Source organism: Candoia aspera, chromosome 6 (assembly GCF_035149785.1).
Source record: "Candoia aspera isolate rCanAsp1 chromosome 6, rCanAsp1.hap2, whole genome shotgun sequence".
NCBI classification, from domain to species: domain Eukaryota; kingdom Metazoa; phylum Chordata; class Lepidosauria; order Squamata; family Boidae; genus Candoia; species Candoia aspera.
The window spans coordinates 95,331,009-95,354,584 of NC_086158.1; the positions used below are offsets into that span (position 1 = coordinate 95,331,009).

The 23,576-nt window shown below is 39.4% G+C and overlaps 1 protein-coding gene across 2 annotated transcripts in view; it reads left to right on the plus strand.

Moving 5' to 3' along the window:
* Nucleotides 1-413: 413 nt before the first annotated feature.
* SH2D4B (SH2 domain containing 4B) overlaps nucleotides 414-23,576 on the plus strand; it is an 81,114-nt gene continuing 57,951 nt past the window's right edge. For both annotated transcript variants that reach the window (XM_063306263.1, XM_063306262.1), the window contains exons 1-3: nucleotides 414-597; nucleotides 16,816-16,975; nucleotides 17,764-17,914. In XM_063306263.1, coding sequence (XP_063162333.1) covers nucleotides 414-597; nucleotides 16,816-16,975; nucleotides 17,764-17,914 — 495 coding nt within the window. The remainder of the gene's footprint in view (nucleotides 598-16,815; nucleotides 16,976-17,763; nucleotides 17,915-23,576) is intronic.

The following is a 23,576-nucleotide window of genomic DNA, read 5'->3' on the forward strand; positions in this document are numbered from 1 at the left end:
GGAACAAAGCGCCATATTCTGATTTTTAAAAATTCTGCAGGGAAATCACAAAAGCAAATCTCTCATGTTTCTTTTCTGTCTTTTGGGCCAATTTAATAGAATCCTTTCTTGTAATGCCACCAACCTGCCACGCTCTGGCTCCTTCTTTCCTCCGGAATATCTTTTGATGGGTGAAACTGCCAGGAATTAGTTTGGTGGTCACTAAAGGACTGCAAGCAGACCAGGGGGAAATCCACAACTTGTCCAAGAAGGATCACTCCCCTCTTTCGTTTTTCCCTCGTTTGTTCTGAAAAGCTTTAAATTGTCATTCTGTTGGCTTGGATGGGACTTCAGTTATTCTGAATTTAGCATCCTTTCTTCCTCCTTCCGTTTTGTAGCTCTACCTGTGGGGCAGCTTGGTTTCCCAGTCTGCCATGCTGCAGCAAATTTTGCAAGATTTGTACATCGATCCTGAGCTTTTGGCTGAACTGAATGAAGAACAGAAACACATCCTCTTTTACAAGATGAGGGAAGAGCAGGTCCGGCAATGGAAGGAAAGAGAGGAAGAATGCAAAGAGGGAGAGGTTGGTCTGAAGAGGACAAGGAGATTCCAACAGAGTAAGATTGGCTTTTTTCCCTGTTCTCCATGGGTCGTTCGTTTACTGTGCAAAGTTGTATACAATCTATATATTCTTCTCCCTATCAGTTGCCCATGAATCCAATGAATACAAAGGAGGGAAATTAAGCATGTTGAAATTAAATGTTTTGAACCCAGATTTAGGGTTCAAAAGTAATGCATCCATGAGATTGCTTTGGACACATTTTAATTTCCAAAATTAGGGTGAGCATGTTGGCTGGTAGGAATACGGTTAGTTGTGACAATTTTCTCCCCTTTAAATATGACTTCCCTCCCTGTTTGACTGGCACACCTACTGCCTAGACGGATGATTTGTTTGTAATATCAGATAAATAATATAACTAGCAGCATCTAAAACTATAGGAAGCTAGTGAGCCTAACCACGTATGGATGAAATTATGGGGGTCAACTGACCTGGAATGGGGCTGAAAGATATTTCTCCTCTCCCTAAATGGTATCACTTCATTGGGAGTGCATTTAGGCATGAATATGGAGATTTCATCCTTACTTGGGAATGGGTACAACACAGGCTATGCAAATACCAAATCTTACTGAAAGGGGGGTGGGTAGAGGCAGAGAGGAGTTAGGCAGAAGTGATACTAAGGAACAAAGAGAACAAGGTTCTGGGGAATGTTTGATGATGAACTTGATGGTGTTTCCTTCATCCTTTCTTCTTTCTTGCCATATTTAAATAGAATGGAAAGGGGTTCAGCAAGATTCTTGCATTTTTGTAGGCACTCTCCACCCACCCACCCCCTCAATTTTATTTATTTATTATTCAAATTCTGCTTTTTAGTTTCTTGGGCAGGGTTAAAACACTGTGAACAAGGCTCAGTTCTGTTCAGCAAAACAGCATGAATAAGGTCTTGGGCCAGAAATGAACAGTGTACAGCAACGCTGAAAAATGTTGGTGCAACATGCTCATAGCATCATTGGTTCTACTTCTGACAGTCACTTTTCCATACATAAATGATACCTAGTCTGCTTTTTAATACACAGTACTGTTCCCTGGTTCATTCATTTTCTTATTTACCAAAGATAGAGAAAAGGAAGGGAAGGATTTCAGGAAATCCTCTACTGGCTGTCATTCAATTTTCCAGCATTTTATGATTATTTACACCTTCTAAAGAAACTCTTCCATCCTTAACTCTAGGTTTACACAGGGAAAGGCAGTGACACCTAGCTGAATTGGATTGATTCATATGCTAAGCATGGTTGGTTGTGGTTAGTATATGGGTGGGAAACCACTAGGGAATTTCAGGACTGTAGGCTAGGCTGGAAAGTTGGAAAAACATCCTGGAGGAAGGCAGCAGCAGATTACTTTCTAACACTGCCAAGAAAAGTGTATCAGTGCCATTGCCATTGCTGGCACTTGATTTGAGGTTGCCTTTATTTGGGAGAAAAACAACTACAGAGGAGACAGGGAAAAAGCTCTGTATTTATATATGAAATATTTATTCTCTATGGCCTGCAACTATATCTTGATCCAGAGATGGGAGAAGGGTGGATTCTACACAACTGACTTAACCTTTGTGGTGTTCCCATTTCACAGGAGAAGGAAATGTGCTAGAACTCTGTCCCATCATTTAGACAGCCTGTAAGTGACTAAGAGAAAATCACAATCACAGTCTCCGTGCTCCTTCCAGCTTACAGGTTGAAGTAGCAGCCAGATAGTTATCTAGATTCCATCAAATTGGGGCTGATTCTGGTAAAAGTGATAATTTGTGTCTAACGGCAATCCAGAGGGTTTTTTTTAAAGTTCATGACAGTAATCTTTTTGAATCTGCCATCCGACTTATTCATTGCATTCTCCTCCTTTGAATCCATCACCTGCTTGCATCACATGCCCCAAACTGAGTCTCATCATCTGGCCCATCTGGCCCAGTCTTTTTGAGATGTTTGAGACAAGTCCATACAGGTGTCTTGGCAACAATACAGAGGTAATTTGGCCATTGCCTTCATCTGAATTTGATTTTGGAAGTTCTTTTCCTAAGTTGGTTGGCTTCATTCATACAAGCAGTGCTCCACCATCGTGGATTACTTTTAGCTTTCCCCCTCTCCTTTTGACTTTATCACCAAGAGTAACCCTACCAGGACTCTGATTTCCTCCAGCGTTAGTCTCAACATCGCTGAAGATACACCACATCATGGAGGACATTCCATGGTCTACATGGAATGTAGTACATGGTCTACATGTGTCTGAAATTAAATAACTAGCAAACCAATTGTTCAAAGATTATTGAATGGAATTATTGGCTTTGGGCCATGCCATTCAATTGCTCATCAACAAATAGCTTGTGTCAAAATTATAGAATTCAAGTAATAGTCTGATTATGTCACTAATTAGCCATGCCATCTATTTTTGTTAACAGAACAGTTGCGTTAATCAACTGCTGTCATCAATTATATAATGATTAAAGCATTTTTTTTAAAAAAAATCTGATTTTGAGGGGCTACACAGGATGACCAGAGCAATTTCACTGATGCTAAGAGAATTACTGATTTTAGGAAATAATCTTGTGGAATTTTGCAGCATCTGACTGGGTTTTGACTGGGTAAACATTTGCATCTTTCTAAGAGAGCATTTGTCACCAATGTCACTGACATCAGTACTTATAAAACATAGCAACCATTTAAATATAGGAAACTCTTAAAATGAAGGAACTAATAACTGAGTTGAATTGCAGTTTATTTTGAAAGCCTCAGTGAAGTCCATATTGCCACTGATGCAACATCTAGATCTTGCTTGTGACTATTCAGGAAAGCCTCAGAGTTTGCAATACCATGATGCTCTAGCATGAGAGATGAATTTGTGTAAACTCCTCCATAAATAAAACTAATAATATCACTGGGGATAGGATTTGGCAAGAACAAAAATCACTTAGTAAACAATAATGTAATTTGGACTGTGATTTACAGTTGAGAACTCCCAATGTAAACAGTACCTGGAATTGTCCAAGGTCCTGAACATGATAGTTGAGCCGTCCTGTGGTGTTTCCCATAGTAACATATGGCTGCGAGAGCTGGACCATAAGGAAGGCTGAGAGAAGGAAGATAGATGCTTTGGAACTGTGGTGTTGGAGGAAAATTCTGAGAGTGCCTTGGACTGCAAGAAGATCAAACCAGTCCATCCTCCAGGAAATAAAGCCAGGCGGCTCACTTGAGGGAATGATATTAAAGGCAAAACTGAAGTACTTTGGCCACATAATGAGAAGACAGGACACCCTGGAGAAGATGCTGATGCTGGGGAGAGTGGAAGGCAAAAGGAAGAGGGGCCGACCAAGGGCAAGGTGGATGGATGATATTCTAGAGGTGACGGACTCGTCCCTGGTGGAGCTGGGGGTGTTGACGACTGACAGGAAGCTCTGGTGTGGGCTGGTCCATGAAGTCACGAAGAGTCGGAAGTGACTAAACCAATATACAACAACCTGGTATAACCAGTGTTGGGAACTGTCCAGCACTCTGTAATCCACAGCTTGTACCCCAGTACTAACCAGTACTTAGAGCTGCCCCTTATCTGCCAGTAAGGTTTCTGTCAGGCCTTCTGTTCAAGTCTGAATTCCTGATCTTGCAGCTCAAGCTGACCATGCCCACTACTTAGAACAGGTCAAATCCTCTCTGTCCCCTTGCTTGTCTGCTTTGAAAGCTGGGGGACAAGAACTGTCCTTTGCCCAATCATCCAAACAATCAGAAAATGTCTCCCTGCTACATTTTTTGCTAACACATTTATTTATTTATTTATTTATTGTATGGCAGCACATCATACATATTACAAATATATTATATTAAAAAAATAGGGAATATAAAAAAAGGTATATAGAAAACACACATTGGTCATAGGGCAATTATAACTAAAAACAAACATTAAGAATACAAATATAGTCTTTTGCAGCATGAGTTGCCATCAATTTTTTTGTTAACACATTAAATAAATAGAAAGGTTTGGAACACCTGAAATCTGAGAAATGTCTGAAGGAACTTGCTGGCAAATGCCTTTAAAAAAACCCCAGTGGTCATGCAGCAGCTGTATGGAGTTGTCCTGCTTGACCAGTGCTACTCATAATTTCTACTCGGAAAGTGCTTGCCAAATGAGAATCCAAATGGGTCATAGAGAAGGACCGAGACACATAGAAAATCACAACAGGAAAACGATCTGTGCCTTCCCTATTTGGACTGAAAACCAAAGCAGAGAGACACACTGGAGAATATAAGCAGATTTTTCTGAATGAAAGAAGGAAGACAGAACAAGTAGGAATATTTCCATACTGGAAGTGTTGTTCCTCTGAAATGCTGGAAGCAAGTTTGTAATCTTATTATTGTATGGGTGTGTGCATGTCTGTGTGTAAGGGTTACCTCAGTATTGCACTACTAGGCTGCTTGCTACCCATCCTTTGTGTCTTCAAATCTCAGAAGCAAGGTGCGAATACAGTCCTATAGTCATTGCCCTGTGCTCCTCCTGTGTTTAGAAGGAATGCTATGCATAATGCTCTGTAAATCTGTGAACCTCACATCTGGCTCTTTATTCTGCAATGCATTCTTAATTATGAATAGCATGCCATTATATGAAATGCAATATTTTCTGGGGAAATACTTGTAAGAACAATCTAATTCTTACTAGGAGTCTACTTACAGGTACTTCACCTGCAAGGGTCATAATTTATACATGTGCGAGCTATTCATCAATAATGTGGTGTGTTCTTTATATGAATAAATTGGTTCCTCAGTAGGGTAAATAAAACACAAATTGCCTCCAAGCCATCTCTTTTAAAATACAAGTCACCTAGGAACTCTAACTCCCAAAGTTCCAAATGCTCTTACTGAATAATTTTTCAGGTATTCATAAATGATTCCTACTGGAAATAATAATAATAATAATAATAATAATAATAATAATAATAATAATAATCTGAAGGCTAAGCAAGAGCTGTTAAACAAATCCATAAGAGTTAGGAAAGGGGCTTTTACAAGAATAAGTAGAAACTGGCTAAACATTAATAAGGAATGGGATGATGGGTTACCATGCATGCAGAATACAATTTGGATATTGTTCAATCATGCAGTATTTTAAGATGGGAAGCTAGATATCAGTTTGATTGGTGAAGGTAGTAGGAAATATCAGCTCTTACTGCAGCTTCTTACTGTCCATGTGTCCTCATCCACTGAATACTGTGACTCCTGGTGCTGGTGCTGATGCTGGTAGGGAGAAAATTGGAAATCAGCAAAATTGGACAAGGAACAGTGGATTGCAAGATCCTCCTTTCCTTCAGAATGGAAGTACCAAACCCATGAGAATGTGTAAATTTCTGCTGTAATCTTTTTGGACTTTTGCATCAGTTCATGGGGGAGAGCATAGAAGTGGCTAGTTAGAAGGGCTGACTGGCTGAGAAAATGAAGATTTGTTTCAATCCTTCATTTTGCCCAAAGTATGACAAAGAGGCATGATTAGCTCTGATCTAGACCACTGAGTGCTGATGAAGTGCATTTCAAATGCACAAACAGCTCTCACAGAATGTTACAGGGAAAAATGCTTGAAATATTTTAACAATGAGAATGAAAACTTGGCTTTATAAATATGAGTTCAGCCTGTTCTCATTATATGCTTATTCATTTGGATCCTTAGTCTATCCACCTAGGGCTCAGAACAGCTTATATATATATATATATATATATATATATATATATACATACATACATACATACATACATACATACACACACACACACACACACACACACACACACACACACACATATATATATATATATATATATATATATATATATATATATATTTGAATACATAGACTATCAAAATAAAACTTGTGCTAAATACATGGCATAATAAAAATGCATTTTTAGTTACAATGCCCCATACTTTAAAAAGTGTATTCGTCTTACTTCAATATTGAATTGTTTAGCTTGATGACAAAGTGAGGTACTAAACTTTGGAGAACTAGAATAATTTCAACTGGGATATCCTTGTTCTTTTTTTTCTAATAATTTTGTGCATGAATAGGACTTTATCTTGGAAGAGGTAGGGGTCTGAGAAAAAGTCTGTATTGATTATAGCATTAACAACTATTACACATATTTCTATACTCGGCTTGGAGCTTGTATCACCAAGGAACCAGCACAGTTTTGAGAACTGATCCAGTAAAAACACAAGACTGGACTTGACAGTGATGCAGTAGTCATATTTCCAAACAGCTACTCTCAGATCAGGCCAAGGATAGGAAGCCTACATGGTCTCTGTGTGGCTCCTGGAATACAAACATACTTGACAAAGTAACCTATTTTTACCAGCATATTTTTTTTCTTCCCCCTTTTGATCTAAAATTAGGCAAAATAGATTTTAAGGATCTGCAAGTGGATGAAGGGGCCTTCACTTAGTTAGTGACTCCATGCACTTTATAGCCCCCACAAGTCCCAGGTCCTCTTCCAGTTGAAGGCAGGGATGGAATTTAAGCTGCAAGGGACAGCTAGAAGTCCACCCCCCCCCCCATTCCAATTTGGATGCTGGTCCTGAGTGAAGCAAGGACTGGAATGTTGGAAGTCCTGGCAAAATCCAGCATGCCTCATTAGCATGTGAATTAGCAGGTAAATTGAGTTGTCCCACACTGCAACTCTGAGGAAGCTGTTTGTTGCCACTCCCACTTCCTCTTTCCCTCTCTTTTCCCCTTCCCCTGCTCTCTTCATCAGGGCCATGTGCTTGGGCCTTGATGAGGGATTCTGCCCCTTTCTTTCACACAGCTCTTGGCAGCTAGAGGGCTGAGAGTTTAGGGCAAACTATGTATTTAGAAAGAAAAGAAGAACAAAGGAACTTCAACTTTTCCACCAAGATGGATGTAACAGAAGCAACAATAAAGTCAGCAAGAAATTCTTTTACTTATCTCAACCTAATCTGTCTAAGTGTGTGATTCTTTATGCTTGGGAGGGCTGAGTGTGTAAGATCCATAACCTGTATTTCTCTGGCATGCTCACTGAAGCTATCTAAGATAATTTTCTTTTTACGTGCCAGCTTCTCCGCTGTGTTATAAGCTCTGCTCCATTTCAGTGGTTCTAGCAGGCCACTAAATTGGCTTCATGGAAGAGCATATTTCATGACTAGGCAGGTCTCTCTGCCCAAAAGCCCTGGAAAAACTGGAACCAGGAGAATAAAGTTGACATGAAATGAATAGGCAGGACGGCCAGCAAATAATTTGTTTCTTTTCACTGCTGCTTTGCTCAGTCATGTGGTTTTGAGTTTACTCACGTTTTCGGTCTCTCTGTTTCCTCATTTGCCTGTCTGGTAATGAATGCTTGTAAATGTAGATCTAGAGCTCCTGTATCTTAGTTAAGCTTCTTAATCCCCAAGTTCTCCCTTTGTTATGGTTTCTTTTTTTTTTTAATTCATTGTAACTCCAGTGTTGGGTTTGGACTAGAATTACAGAATCTAAAATTGCTTGAGCCTGATGATCCTGCCTATAGGAAAAACTGGAGCCATTTATTGATAAGCCTAGTCCTGGGGAAGGGAAAAGTCTCCTGTTCTGCCCCCCTCCTGAGAAATGTGAGAAAGGGGACATCTTTCCAATAAAACATGTGGTAGAAGCTTAGCTACTTGCCTCGGATGGAACTCTCTGAGTTGAGGTGACAGATAACCTAGAACTCTGGTAAAGGGGGTGGGAATTTGGAGATGTCCAGCTGGGTTCTGGCAGGCTTGTGTTATACATTTGTGACTGACCCCTTACTATAGTAAGTCCTCCTCCTCCTCCTCCTCCTCCTCCTCCACAATGAGAAGCCAATATATTTAGCTTTGCAACTAGAGATGTCACCACACCATCAGATATATCTCCCCTGGCTCTTAGAAGGTTGAAGTACTTCAGGTCATGGTCAAAAAAGGAGGCTTGCCCTAGCTAAGTACTACCAAGGACAATCATCATCATCATCATCCATCATGGTTTTTAATGTATCTCTAGGAGGAGGACATCCATAACTGTGGAACAAGTTTCAGATTGCTAATCCACACTTTACAAAAAATTAGATGGTAGAATTTTTTGACTGTACACTTAGGCAATAATTGTACATGTTTATTGTGATGGATTGTCCTATTAAAAGTAAAAGAAGCCCTGTGCACTAACAATCTAGCCCTACTGGGGAGGGGGGAATGGGGAGAAGCATCATGTTATACAAGCTTCCTGCATCAGTTTTTATCAGGAAATCCTATTAAGTCTAGAAGTGCTTTAATTTCCCAGAGATTCCTAAGCCACTATCTGGTTACATTTTAATTAAATTAGCAATTAATCTGCCATACAATAGGATGATGGAAAAGTACCTGAATGCTGCATTTGGCTGAGTGTTGCAACTTTGTCTAATGGGAGGTATATCTCTGAGATGTGGTATCCAGTTGGGCTTGCAATAGACTTTCTGCAAAAGGGAATCAATTTCTAGAGGCAGAGAAGATGGCTAGCAATTGAGATTCGTCAGGGGTGCAGTAATTGCCAAAAACAATGATAAACAAGCCTGCTTGCAAGAAGCTGATTCCAGCAATATTTCGTCAACTGCAGCCCTTTATTTTACATAGCTTTTAATTAGCAGCATGAATGCAAATGAACATAGGCATCAAATGAGAGAGGCATGTCTCTTGCATCCACTTGACTTCTGTCAGGGCTAGAAATGGGTTTTCTTACGTTGTCTAAAAATGTCTGATTATACTGGTATGTGCCACTGGCACACTTCATTGCAGCAGCCACCTACTGCAAGCTTCTTTAAACAAAGAAACGGACAGGTTGCAGAGCACCCTGGGACTTTCAGACTTCGCACTGACAACTAGAGACAAATGTTTTATGTTCTGTGCCACTGCGACAATTTGCCAATTTACTTTGGGCTTGCTGTTTGCCAGATCTAAATATCAACCATGCAACTGGCCATAGGGCAGAGGTAGAAGGTGCCATTAGAAATTGATCCAATCCCTTATAGCTTCTGGTTCTGTTGCAGGTCCTTCTTCTAAGTAATGGGGATGCAGGCTTGGCTATTCTTCCATTCCCAGGAATCTGTGTTCAGTACGAACTTGCATGACCAGATTGCCAGCATTTATTATGGGTTGTTGAGGTGCCTCTTCTCACTCTGAATTCTCCCACAGCAGTTTCCATCAGTTAGAGGAGGCCTCTGTGCACATACAGTGCAAACACTGAACTTTCTTCCAGTTGATGGAACTACCAGAGGAGACAGGCAGTCGGGCAAAGCAACAAAAGACAACTCTTCACTTGTAGAAAAGTATGTGCATTTGTCTGTGTGCACTTCAGAAGCAGGTTCCATATGGTTTTCCATATGATGGCTGTACCATCAAGTAGGAATGACTGGAAAAATCCAGCAAACCATGCTAACTTAACAAATAGAGCAATCCTTTTATTGCTTTCCTGAGTGAATCAGAAAGGAGTTGGCCCACGTGGAAGGCCCAGGATGTATCTCGTGGACCACAGACCAGAGTTGAGTTTGATTACAGTTTTATACAATCAAAGCTATCTCTCCCAAGAGAGCTCTATTAGATTTTAGCCCAATCTCCTTTCCTTCTTCTACTTCTTGTTCTGCTATTTTAAGGTTGAAACATTATTTTATTTGTAATCTGGGAATTGTTTCATTCCATTTATTTACAGATACCTCTGCAACTTTTCTGCCTAAAATTTTCAGTAAGGCCCTTCTCCAATGTTCTTTGTGCTTTAGAGGTCACTGACAACATCTGGTGGAACAAGCAAATAAGTTTTAGTAGAAGGTGCAATTGAAATTTTCCTTCAATTGAAGGAAGATGTTTGAAAAAATAGTAGTGATTTGGGCCAAATCTCTTCCAGATGTGTGAAGTTGCCACCCAACATACCTAGATGGTGCTAAAGGTGTCTGCAGAGTTCCAGAGATCTTCATAAGAAAATAACCTGAGCACGGTCCACTGTGGATTAATGTTTATCTTTTGCAAAAGACAATCTGAAATTTTAAAAGAAATCTTGGGTTTTTGAGAACATGAGGTAGGAAAGAACAACCTCAGCATCTGTTATGCGCTGTATTAGGCAGGGCAGTTCATTGGAGATGAATGATCTTAAAGAGCAGAATCTTGAACTTGATATTGCTCTCTAAGGCCTTGTTTCTGGAGTTCATTGCTATGAATTTCAGCCAGAAGCAGTTTCTATTAATCTGTTATAGAAGGCACTGGAAAAGGACAGACAAATATTATGGTTTCAGCACTAGGATTCTATACATTTACAAGCAGTGCTAAGGGTGCATTTGCCATGTTACATTAGTCATAGCCTTCTGTCTCATGGAAAGCTGGTGTTGTGTGTTAGGCTGCAGAAAGCAGAATTTACCACAGTGTTATTTCTGTGATATGGGCTCAAATCACTGGCACTCAGAGCAATTAATCATTAAGCAGATAGTTCTCTGATTCTTTGTTTTCCTTTTAATCAGGAACTGGGGAGGGTTTTTTTTTTTTCCTTTATTGGAAGGCTCCATGTGTGACTAGGTTTAGCTATTACATGGTTGAACCTTATACACTTTGACTACTGCACTAGGTTCTAATTAGTTAGCTGGATTCAAGATGTTGACTGTGATATATAAAACCCAAGAAACATGGGATCAGGATACCTGGCAGGCAGTGGAAAAGGTAATTAGCATCTGGGCTGGGCCATCCCAAAGACTCAAAAAGGCTTCACACGATCTCAAGTTGCCCATCTGTGGCTTTGGTAACATATATCGGCCTTTCTTCTTTTTTGATTCAGGTATAGTGCAAAACTCCGCATATCATCCTAACTCATCTCCCTTGAGATCAACGGCATTTACTCCTTCATAAATAGATGTAAGAGTCCAGCCATGGCTGGAAACATTTACAGATTTGAAAATTCAAAACCTTTTTGGAGAACTAGGACTGAAAGGAAACTTGTAGTTCCTCAGCATATTTATAGTAATGTTTGAAAACATTAACACAGTATATGATTTTTAAATCAATTTTGAGTAAAGTTTATTTTGAAAAACTATAATTCCAAAGTATTATGTATTTGTCTCTGGGTTTTGCTGGCTGTAAAAGTAAAGAACCATTTCTTGAAAACTGCCTTCTTTGCAATTTCTTTCAAACGCAGGGAGTTTCTGAGAACACTGTCTCCTGAAAGAAGAAGTATCCAATTATCAATGGCTTCCCCTATAATAATTTTGAGATCTAGACTGCCATTGAATATGTTCAAAACATGCAGTCAGACTCTATGCATTAATCCATTCCACTGTGAATTCTTTCATAATGTTCCCACCAAGTTCTTTTTCTGCTTATCTGGAAGGTTACATTCAAAATAGTGAAAATTCAACAGGCTCACTGGTACAATTCCTTTTTTTTTTCCTAATAGGTTTCACTTAGCTCCTCTGTTTTAGAAATTATATTATTAATGTTGTCATTTTTCACAGCCAGAGTAGGAGATGTGGAATACACCAGGAGAGATCTGAAATTTACTTTCATGCTTACAGTTTGGCTTGATGCTAATCTATTTATAAATATTGTTCATTTGCAAAGCCATCTATAATGGCAATAATTGCATTATGAATTTCTATAAAGGGTCTTGTTCTCACATTTACTTCACTGTATAGTTAAACTATTTCCTGCTCTATTAGTTTGCTCAAACTTACTTGTCGTGTGACCCCCACATATTCATTAACCACATATTTCCCAAATGTCATTTATTTAACTTGAATCCAAACATTTTTTTTTTATTAAGCAAACAAACAAAATCTCACAGGTTAATTGATAGTTTGAATGCACAGAGGCCAAAAAAAATGTCATTTACCTGGGATGGAAGTCCTAAAAAATATTTCCTGTCCTATGGAACACAGTTATACAAGTAGCTTTTTTTGACTCCAGGCAATTGTACAATGTAAAAATGTTACATTATATTACTGTCTGGGGCCAAAAATCTCCTTGTATTACTGGGCTGACAAATATTTCATATTATTTTCAAATATTTCTCATAATTGGCATTACTGTTTTCACAGAGCTACTATATATGGGCTGCAAAATGGCCCAAATTATTTGGTGCATTGAAGACTTGCAAGTTATGGATGAAAGGACACAGATTTACTCCATATGAATCTTTTGCAATCTAACTCCTGCAACCTCAGTCACTACTATATGACTTGAGGCTCTGTTCTGCAAATTTCTTGGGGGGCTCTATTTAGGCTCTTCCAAAGTTCTTAGATCAGTAGCTGGAGGTCACACATTGCACTAAATCATAAAGTAGTTTATTTGATCATGGGCTAGTGTCTTGTGCTATGGGGGTTTAGAAAACGCAGTTTATCATTTAGTGCAATATGGAACCTGGCCATTGTGGCTTATTCAACAATTTGGTTAATACAATTTTGGTGCTCACCATGTACAAACCCATGTAGCTTCTTCTTATTCTTTTCTTCATCATTTCCTTTCCCTTTAGAACTATAATCCATGAGAGGTAGACTGTTCAACTAATAGGAAACTCTTCAGTTTGTGGAGTTTTTAAAATTAAAAATAGGTTCGTTATCAGAATTCTGAAAGTTTCCATTCCGGTATCTCTAAACATGTGTAGAAGAATAAATAAGTTTAACAGTAAGGGAAGATACAATATGAGAGTGTCATAAATACAATATAAAGGAAGATGTGAGAACTGTAGGTATAAGGAAGATAAAGATGAGTGTATTTGGGGAAAGAAAGTTTGAGAAAGATTAGAAGGTACTGCTTGATTCAATCAGCAGATGAATTTTAAAACATAGACTCTATGTTTTAACTAACTCTAGATAACACCATCTAGATAGGAAAACAGCAATGATTCATAAGAGTCATAAAGTAAACAGAACATATGGAGGAATGAAATTTTTAAAAAGGAGTGGGAAGGAGAATAGAAGGCAGTTCCTATGTATTAGAAACAGATTAACTACCCGATTCAAAGAATATAAAAGCATAAGGCATGAAAAGGAGCTCACAAATCCACAAATATGTCTCATCAAAGATGAGAGCTAATGAATCCTAAAGGTATTGAAAAGGAAGTCAAAGCTGAATAAAGTAAACACACATGAACAATAGTTGGAAAAAAAAAGATCTACGGTGACATTATTCTTGGAAAAAGATGTAAGATGTAAGACGATATAGAAAAGAGCCTTTCCCAACCTGTTGCCCTCCAGAGGTGTTGGATTTCAATTCTCATAATCCTCAGGTAATGCAACTAGGGTCATTGATTGACTGACTGATTATGTACCTTCAAGTCATTGTTGACTTCAGCAGTCACATAAATAGAGTTTGTCCATTATGTTTGGAGACACCAAATTTGTGCGTGGCTATTCTCAGCAAGGTTCATCTAGTCCACAGATCAGAAAACAGTATATAACTTGAAAAAGATGGCATAAAATTGCAAATCAGCAAGGTGTAACAAAGTGTTTATGTATCCCTACAAAGTCTGGATCAATAAGAAAAAGAGTGATAACTGTTCCTTCTCTGGAAGCCAGTTTTAAACCTTTATATACAGGAAGCAAGGTTATCATATCAGCCTATATCCAGAAAAAGATTAGCTTGTGACAGTAGAGACAGTGGTGCATTTTATTTTATAATTTAAGAGTGCAGGAGATAGACTTTATGAATCCTTATCAAGAGCCGCTGTATACTTCGTACCTTGTTAATCCAAGAAATCAAGTAAATTAACAGAAATGCATAATTACATCACAAACTGAAGACAGCAGATATTTTTAAAGCACATGGTGGTCCATCCCCCGCCAGCACATAGCAGGATCATTGCACACTCTAAGTGCTACTTGTGTTTTATTGATTTTTCCACCTTCATAAATATGGACATAAATTCAAGAATTACTTTGGGAAAGGCATTTCCAAGAACCTGAATGTGCAGATCTGACAAATTTAGAAAATGATGTCCAACAGCTGCAGTACCTGCATTTCTTCTGGTTATCAATAGTTGTGGTTCAGCCCTTTAAAGTCTCTTCTGGATTATTCCATGCCTATTGGCACATATAGTCACAACCTATCCAGATTTTCTTGAGGGAGGAAATGGTGACAGAGTATGTTTCAAAGTATGTTTAGATTGAAAGAGGAAACAGAGAGATTACACAAAGGAATGGGAATAACTCCCTTCCCAACTTTGTGGTTGTCTAGTTGGTGGGACCTACAGTATCAGCATTCTTTACTCCCAAGCCTTTTCCACAATAAAGCCTAAGTTGGACACTGCAGGACAGGACAGTCTGAGCATCTTACAACAGGGAGGAGGAAAACTGGTACTTTCCAAATACTGTGGACCACAATTCCATGGGTTCCCTGCCTTTGACCATGCAGACTAGGGCTGAGCACAAATAAAATATGCTGAAGACTACTGAGTGTAAAGAAGATCATTTTGGTTGGGAAAAAAAAAAACATGGAAGCCAATTGGTGGTGGCATGGATGTGCCCATTGTTGTTGTTTATTCATTCAGTCGCTTCTGACTCTTCATGACTTTTCCTAGTTATCCAGTTTTCTGTTTTCTTCCCCCAAGTTAGTCAGTACTAACTGTCCTCACTATTGTTGTTTATTCGTTCAGTCGCTTCCGACTCTTCGTGACTTCATGGACCAACCCACGCCAGAGCTTCCCGTCGGTCATCAACACCCCCAGCTCCCCCAAGGATGAGTCTGTCACCTCTAGAATATCATCCATCCACCTTGCCCTTGGTCAGCCCCTCTTCCTTTTGCCCTCCACTCTCCCTAGCATCAGCATCTTCTCCAGGGTGTCCTGTCTTCTTATTGTGTGGCCAAAGTATTTCAGTTTTGCCTTTAATATCATTCCCTCAAGTAGGCAGTCTGGCTTTATTTCCTGGAGGATGGACTGGTTTGATCTTCTGGCAGTCCAAGGCACTCTCAGAATTTTCCTCCAGCACCTCAACAGCTCATGGCACCATTGAGGTGCTCAAGCTCCAGCACCACAACAAGGTAACATTCCTTTTGTCATGTTCACCGTTTCAATGTGCTTGGTACATCGTAACGTTTCGCATGTCATTAGCTGGATGCGTGTTTCATCTTTGCCGGGAGGATGGTTCCTGCTGGGAATGTGTTTATCTCTTGGCTGCGAGCTCGAAATGTATTTGGATTATCTCATGTGTTCAAGGTTGCTTTCCCAGGCTAGAAGAGCTGACGGTTGCAAGCACCTGGGACGGGTGGCTCTGCTGGCAGGGAGGCGGGGTTATGTTTGCAGCGAGGGTTTTTAGTTTGTATTTGGCGCGCTTTCTGTCATTCTCAGCTTTCTCTGTACTTGTCATAAGTTTCCTAATAAATCAGATTTCATTTAGCAACCTCTTGTGAGTCTGAGTATTTGGACTAGGCAATCATTACACCTTTGCTGAAGGGACATGCCCATAGTTACCTGTAAAGACCCTCAGTATGCTCAGGATTTTGGGTAAAGGCATCTGCCTTTCAAAAATAATCATTTTTCAGTTAGGTTTTCTGGTGTCCTCTTGGCTGGTCAGAAAGCTGCATAATGTAGTTTCAGAGCTGTTCGTTGCCCAGGAGGCATTTCTGATAGCAAACAACTTAAATGGGAGTCAGAAAAGGGAGGGAGAAAAGTTGACAAAGAGAATTGGGGTGTGTCATTATTCAAAAGGCAAATGCTAGCTCACATCACTGAAACATCCAGTTAAATCCCACATGGCCATCTGCTGATTCTAATGCTTGTTCGGTAGCAGTGTGACATGTTAAATGATATGTGGTTTAAGCTAGTATTACCTTTTGAGGTCCTCTTTCTTTCTGTGAAGCAACTCATGTGCTCACAAGGGCTGTGGAAGAGGTCATAAGTTGGTTGTTTTTGCCATGAAGGCAGTGGCCTTTCCCCCACTGAAATACAGAATGGTGTTTGGGTTTTTTCAGTCACAATACTTTGCATGGGATGAAGACCTTCTTCATGCCCTATCCTTAACTACAAATAGACCCTTCTACATACCGTGGACCCCTTTTCTCCAGCAAAGTGAAATGACTTGGCTGCTCTGGTCACCTTTCCAGAAGCAGGTGGCCATGTCATTTTGCAAAGCAACTTCAGAGGAATGCTTTGCAGGCACCTTTGCTGAAATGAGGCTCTTCTTCAAAACCTTGTGCAGGCCTAGTGATTAGTTCTGATTATTTGTATTTCAAGACTTGTGTTGTTTGATTGATGACTTTGAGATGTTCCCCTTCTGGCAAAGTGTTTGGATGGCTATTCCAGGTAACCAGAAACATGTACAGTGGCTTCAGGGAGCTGATGGCAAGGTCTGGGTTTGGATTATGGGAGAGGCTCCTGGAGACAAGCCATATGAACAGATTTCGGAGGAGCTTCTTGCAGAAAGAGCCAGACAGCAAGCCCAGAAGGAAGCCGAAGAACTATGGTGAGCATCTGCAAAAAAATCACTTCTAGAAACTGCTGTCAAAAATACTGTTGAATGAGAGTTCCTTTGGAATTCTGTTGGATAATGTTTCCTTTGAAAATTATACTCAGTTTTTAAAACCCCCAATCTTAGTCAGAGACAGCACCTTGCTTGGGTGCAGAAGCTAAACTGGGTTGTACCTGATTAGCATTTGGGTGGGAGACCACCAGGGAATCTCAGGGCTGTAGTTTAGACTGGAAAGTCAAAAGGACCTCCCAGAAGAAGACAACGGCAAGCCCCCTTCAGCATGGACATGTGTGTGAAGTCTCCAGGAGTTCAACTGGATGGAAACTTTAACTGTACTCTGAATGACTCAAAACTCTGTAGAACTTCCAGTCTCTCTCTTAAATTATCTATGAGGTACTTCTTATGCCTGACATGGTATAAAAATAACAAGTAGAACTGTTTGGTGTACATCTAAATATAAAATCAAGTTGAATTATACTTACATATAAACTAACTTAAAGTTAGTTTAGCCAGGAAAAGTTTTCAGTTCACTATCGTCTCTGAGGCTTCCATGGACCTGTACATGAATTGAGAGCATCTGGCTATGTGGAAGGCAGTTCAGTCATCCTCATCAGCACTCATCAGTGTCCTGTGAATTTTAATGTATATCCATGAGATTCTGTCACTATGATGATTGCTGGAAAAAAAGCCAAAGTTGTCCAGTATCTGTTGTTCCAAATGACAACTCGAGACTGACTTACACTTCCTTACCTTGCCTCTTTTTCTTTTATTGCTTTGGTAAGGAAACAAAAAGAAGCTGAAATTACGAAGAAGTTCCGGGATGCCATGGCTAAGGAGAAAGCTCGAATAGTGGCAGAGAAATGGAAAGTAGAGGCAGAAGATCGCAAAGCAGCCAAATTGATGGAGGAGGAGAAAATCCAGGAGGAATTAAAGGTTGGGTGATTTCTTGAACAATCTTGCCTTCCAGTGTTGGGTTTGACATGATGGGAGGACCTCTTAGAGGACCTCTTGCAAAAGTTTCATAAATATTGAATGCTTTTTGACAGAAGTTAGGAGTTCAGTTTCAGATCAGTGACAAAGAATGCCGATTCAGGGTTGAATTTAATATAGATGGCTCTTGATTCAGGAACCTTTATTGCATGATGCGCCCTATGTAATGTCCTGTATCCTGTCTTTCCCCAGATTTACCCATAACACTTCCCTGGGTACCTTTCGCATCCCCAAAGTGGAAAACCTCATTTGCATGACACAACTGACCCTGTTATCCATTCTTTCAGTTAATGGTCTCACTTCTGTGAGCTGGTAGTACACTGGGATGTAGCTATTTTCCAAGCTACAAGCCATCCCAAAGGAGGATTGAGCAGTAATCACTCCCCACCTCTATTAAGAACACACACACACACACACACACACACACACAGTGGCTTAAATGGGTCTTTCCATTGTGGACAGGTCTTGAAACGTTTAGTCCAGGTTAGTACTTGGATGGAAGTGAAGTAGAAAATACCAGGTCTACTAGGAAATGCAGAAGGATCCCACAAAAAGACAACCAGAAATCAATTCTATATCGCTGCCAAGAAAACAGCCTGGATGGGCCACAAAGTCATGAGGGGCTGAACTTCACTGGAAGGAAATATTATATTTTCAAGACATGCTGTTAGAGTAAGGCAAGATAATAAGTTAAGGTGAGAAGTGGTAGACCTGACATTTGCAGGAGAATCCTAAAGATTCCTCTTGTCTACCATTAAATCTGCCATCCTCCCCAGATACAAGATAGGTATATTTCCTCTCTGAGTTTTCTCATCCACTTGAAGCTGAATGTCTTTGGAGCTTGACTCACCACTGCAAAGAATGATAAAAAAAAAATCTGGAGTGTATGGAAATAAGCCTCATCATCTCTTTATGTAGCAGGTTTAAAAGTAGGAAAAAAGAATCTCTAGATTACAACCTCTCCTGCCCTGTTTCTTAAGATTCAGCAGATCTAAAACAATGCATTTCTAACTTTTCCCTTTTGCACATCTGTCCTGTTCACTGCATTGCCACTATTCTTCATACAAATGGAGACCGTGACAACAGTGGATCAGACCTGAAACCTCTTGTGTTATATTGGTGACAAAGGGATACAACTGAGCAACTATGACAGAATAAAAATTGATTTGATTTCAATTTGACCACTGATGAAGAGCAGGTAAGTGAAATGTAGAATGTAGTCTAATTATTTTGAGCAATAATACATCTGAAATTTATATTCTCTTCTCTAGTAAATATTCCTGGCATTTCATTTAGGTAATTTGCATTTTCCAGTTTTCAAGTGGTCCAATGTGGGCATTGCTATGTATACTTTTTTCAGGTGTGATTATATCTTATGGTTATAACCCAGAATTATTTCAAGTGTTTGTTCTTGGGTTTTACTAAGTTTTTCTTGCAGAGGTATTATACAACATTACTGTCTTTGTGTCTGAAGGAACTAAATTTAGCCTTGGAATGGAACTTGAATTATAGATGCTTCACCTGATATTGTCTTGAGTTGTATAGTGTTTTTGTGTATGGTTCTCACAACTATTTCCATTCAACAAGTTGATGTTTGAATTCATACTTCTTAAATGCATCCTTTTAATACTGGAGACATTGAAACTTTGAAAATATATGAGCCATTTCTTGTGTTCACCAATTTTTGTTGTTATTATTCTATCCATATTATAATAGGGTTTTGGTTCCGTTTGTTTTTGGAAAAGATAGTCTGCTTGGATCATAATAATAATTTTTGGGAACCAGGAATGCAGATCGTGATTGTGCAGATTCTGAAAATATTTTTTTTCCTTCTCTCTCTTCAATTCTCTCTTGCATTCTTCATCCTGTTTTCCACCTATGATGGTATTGACTATGTCTTCCTGTTGATGGGCAGAGAGAAAATAATTTTTTAAACCTTCACTTGAATATTTCATGACTACTCATATGGTCTTTCTGTTTTTTTTAAAAAAAATAATTAGCTCTACAGGTGAAACCTTATGGCTTTCATGCACACATCTGAATTGTAGATGAAGGAGAAGGTGACTCTCAGTTTTGCCTTATTTGCCTTCTGCTCATTTCTCATGCCGTATGCCAATGGTGGAGTCCACACATTGCATTAAGCAACAGCTCATGTAACATGATTTGTTGAACAGGCCACAATTAGTTGGAGCCCCACAACAGTCTGTGTTATAAACCACTGTTTCTGAATCCTGATGGACATATTGAGAAAATGTCCTAAGTCAAAACAAAACAAACCACTTTCTAGAATAGTGCAATATGTGTAGTCAGCCATGGTTACTGAGATGAGTTTTTCCAACTACTAAACTGAAGTTTTGCCAAACAATCACAATTACCTGTTTCTGCTTTGCCTAGGAAAGAGACTTTTAAGGGTCTCACAGATGAAGAATTAAAGATTCTCTGAACAGAGTTTGTTCAGCTTCCCATGTCTTAGCTTGCAAGGATGCTTGTACTATTGAGTTTCTGTTCACATGGCATGCTTACCTGAGTCTTGATTACTCAATGTCCCTGATTTTCTGGTTTTGGATAACATGTTGAATCATATGGTTGGCTAGTTTTTGATTCAGTGTGTTAAGTGAACACAGCCAAAACATTTAGTCCAGGATTGTCGCTCTTTGTTTATAATGTCATAATTTAATCATGGTTCTTTATTTTCCCTGTGGCTGTTCTGGCTATTTTGAGAACTCATTGAAAAGCATTCTTTTTGGATGAAGCCATGCAGATCTGCTGGTGTGGGCTGAAAAGTTGAGGATTTTAGAAATGTGTCATCACACATATGTATAACATAATGTGTAATCATACAATGTGTAATAATATTTAGGTGGTTTAGGATTGTCTACACTTATATGATGTAGTGTAGGTAAAGGTAAAGGTTTCCCTTGACGTAAAGTCCAGTCGTGTCCGACTCTAGGGGGCGGTGCTCATCTCCGTTTCAAAGCCTTGGAGCCGGCATTGTCCATAGGACACTTCCGGGTCATGTGGCCAGCATGACTCATGGAACGCCGTTACCTTCCCGCCGAAGCGGTACCAATTAATCTACTCACATTTGCATGTTTTCGAACTGCTTGGTGTGCAGGAGCTGGGACGAGCAATGGGAGCTCACCCCGCCGCGCGGTTTCGAACCGCCGACCTTCCGATCGACAGCTCAGCGGTTTAACCCGCAGCGCCACCGCGTCCCTCTCATGATGTAGTGTACTTTATCTCTTATGTTTCCCAGAAATGTCATTTTCATGTTTACTTTTTTTTTAACCTTCTCTTGAGTTCTGCACAATCCCTTTATTTGCTTTAAAAATTAGTGGAGACCTCATTTTATAAAACAATATTATAGTGCAAAACAAACAAAAAATCCCCATGCCACTTATTAGCAACTTATTAGCATTACATCACACTTATTACCACCTTCTTCCAAGCTTGGATAATTTCTGATAGAACAGCTTGTTTTGAGGTTGGAAATAGTCCATGTTGAGATGGAAACATTTCAACCACCAAATGTGTTGCAAACCATAACATTTTCACCCTACATTCATATGGGTCAGAAATCCAAAGTTAGTGTGGATATATATTAATACTTCCCCCTCCTCTGTAACTGGATTGCTCCAGGTGTCCTTACATACTTACTATTCAACTGTTTGATCAGGTTTGTGAAGTAGGTGGTACCTACACAACAACTATGAGAAAGGTATGGAGAAATAGTGACTGACCCTACAAGCCTTGTGACTTAGGAAGGACTGTACCTAGGATTCCAGTGCCCTTGGGGAACGTGCATTTCCCCCCACACATTACAATCAATCAAACAGTCAATCAATCCAATCAATCAATCAATCAATCAATCAAAAACTATAATGCTATGCTTCATGAAAGTTATGACGATGCAAGAGTTTTGAGGCTAACCATTTCCATCCAGTCTATCTTGTAGTCACAACTGTCCATAGGGAGTGTGTGGATCGAAATCTGCAAGATGTCAAGCATGGTGTCATGATAAAAACCTTGCTGCTTTTGGATGTGCCTGCAGGTTTTGACCCTCCTGCTTGAAATTCTGGGAGTTGTAGTCCAAGCTAAAAACTAAGCCAGGTTTGGGAAGGCTGCCATAGCCAGTTTCCCATGAAGTAGACCTTTCTTAGACTGGAATCCTAATTACAACAGGATATTGTTTTCCAAGAAGGAAGACTAGGAGGCCCTCCTTTGTTTAGATGAATCTTTATGGTAGAAGAAGTTGTGCAGCCAAGAATAGTTTTATCACACAGCTTTCTGGCTCCTTGATGCATGCAGGTGAGAAAGAAAGGTTATTACGTATCGGTTGATTTATAGAAAGTATGTGATGAAGCAAATATGGAGGTAAAATTTGGTTGCTATGTGTATTATGATGGAAGTAAAGCTTAACAAAATGAATAAATGGAATACTCAGCCAACGAGGAGGAATTAAGACAAGGATGTATGATGTTCCCTTGTTGTTTAATGTACTTATGCATAAATAATGCTTCCTATGATATTAGAGGTGTGTTGGTTGGGAGCATGAATATATATGCACTTTTGTAGTCAGATAATACTGTGTTGTTGACTGAGAACCCAAATGATTAGCCGTGGATGCTAGGATATATGATGCAAATGAGAGTTTGGACTTAAAACATATTTCCATCATTTGTGTGCTGCCCAGTTCTCCAGATACTAATAAAATCTCCAGTCCTAAAATTAGCATACACCTATAGGATTACAAGGTCACTTCATAAATGAAAGCATAAAATTATAACCTTTAGGGTCAGATATAACAACCATGATTCCATAAGCCTATCCTCCAAAGGCTTGATGAAAAAGGGTGATTTTTTTCAAAAAGTTGGAGCAGTGGTGGAGAACGCCTTGAGCTATCAACCTATCAGAGACTAAGGTGGTTGAAGGAAAGAGAAGTGAATGAATCCAAGCTATACCTAAAAGGTAAAAAGCTATAACAAACAGGTGGATATTGGTAGAATGCTTATTAACAGCAGGAAGATGGAAGGAGAAATTTTATGATGCACGAAACTTGATAAATTTAAAATGGGAATATGAGGTCTGTTGTTGAATGAATGCTTATTGAAAGAAGCAAAATTGTATAAGAGCACATTTTTGCCCGCTTTACTGTATGGAAATGAAAATTGCATATGCCAGGAGAAATAGCAAAGTCAGTTGAATACAGTGGGAATGGAGTATATAAGAAGTGGGTACAATATAGTAAAACTTGAAGAGACTGGATCAAGACAGTATGGGTGTTGAGTGAAAGTGGAGTATAAAAATGAATGATGTTACAAAAGAGGTGGTTTGGTAATATGGAGAGAAAGAATAAGAACTGAATCCGAAAGCCAACGTGTAAAGGAACAATAAGTGGGAAAGACCGAGAAGGAAGAATAAAGGGGAAGACTGAGAAAGTTGTGGTTGGGTGGAGCTGATGAGATCCTCCAAGAGAGAGACAGGGGAATGTTAAGAGGCAACATATCAAGAGGCAACCTATCGAGTTCAAAAGGCAACATATATAGCAGCATATGGAGTAAGCGAAAACAAGGATAGCTTGCAAGACTACAAAGATATAGAGAGG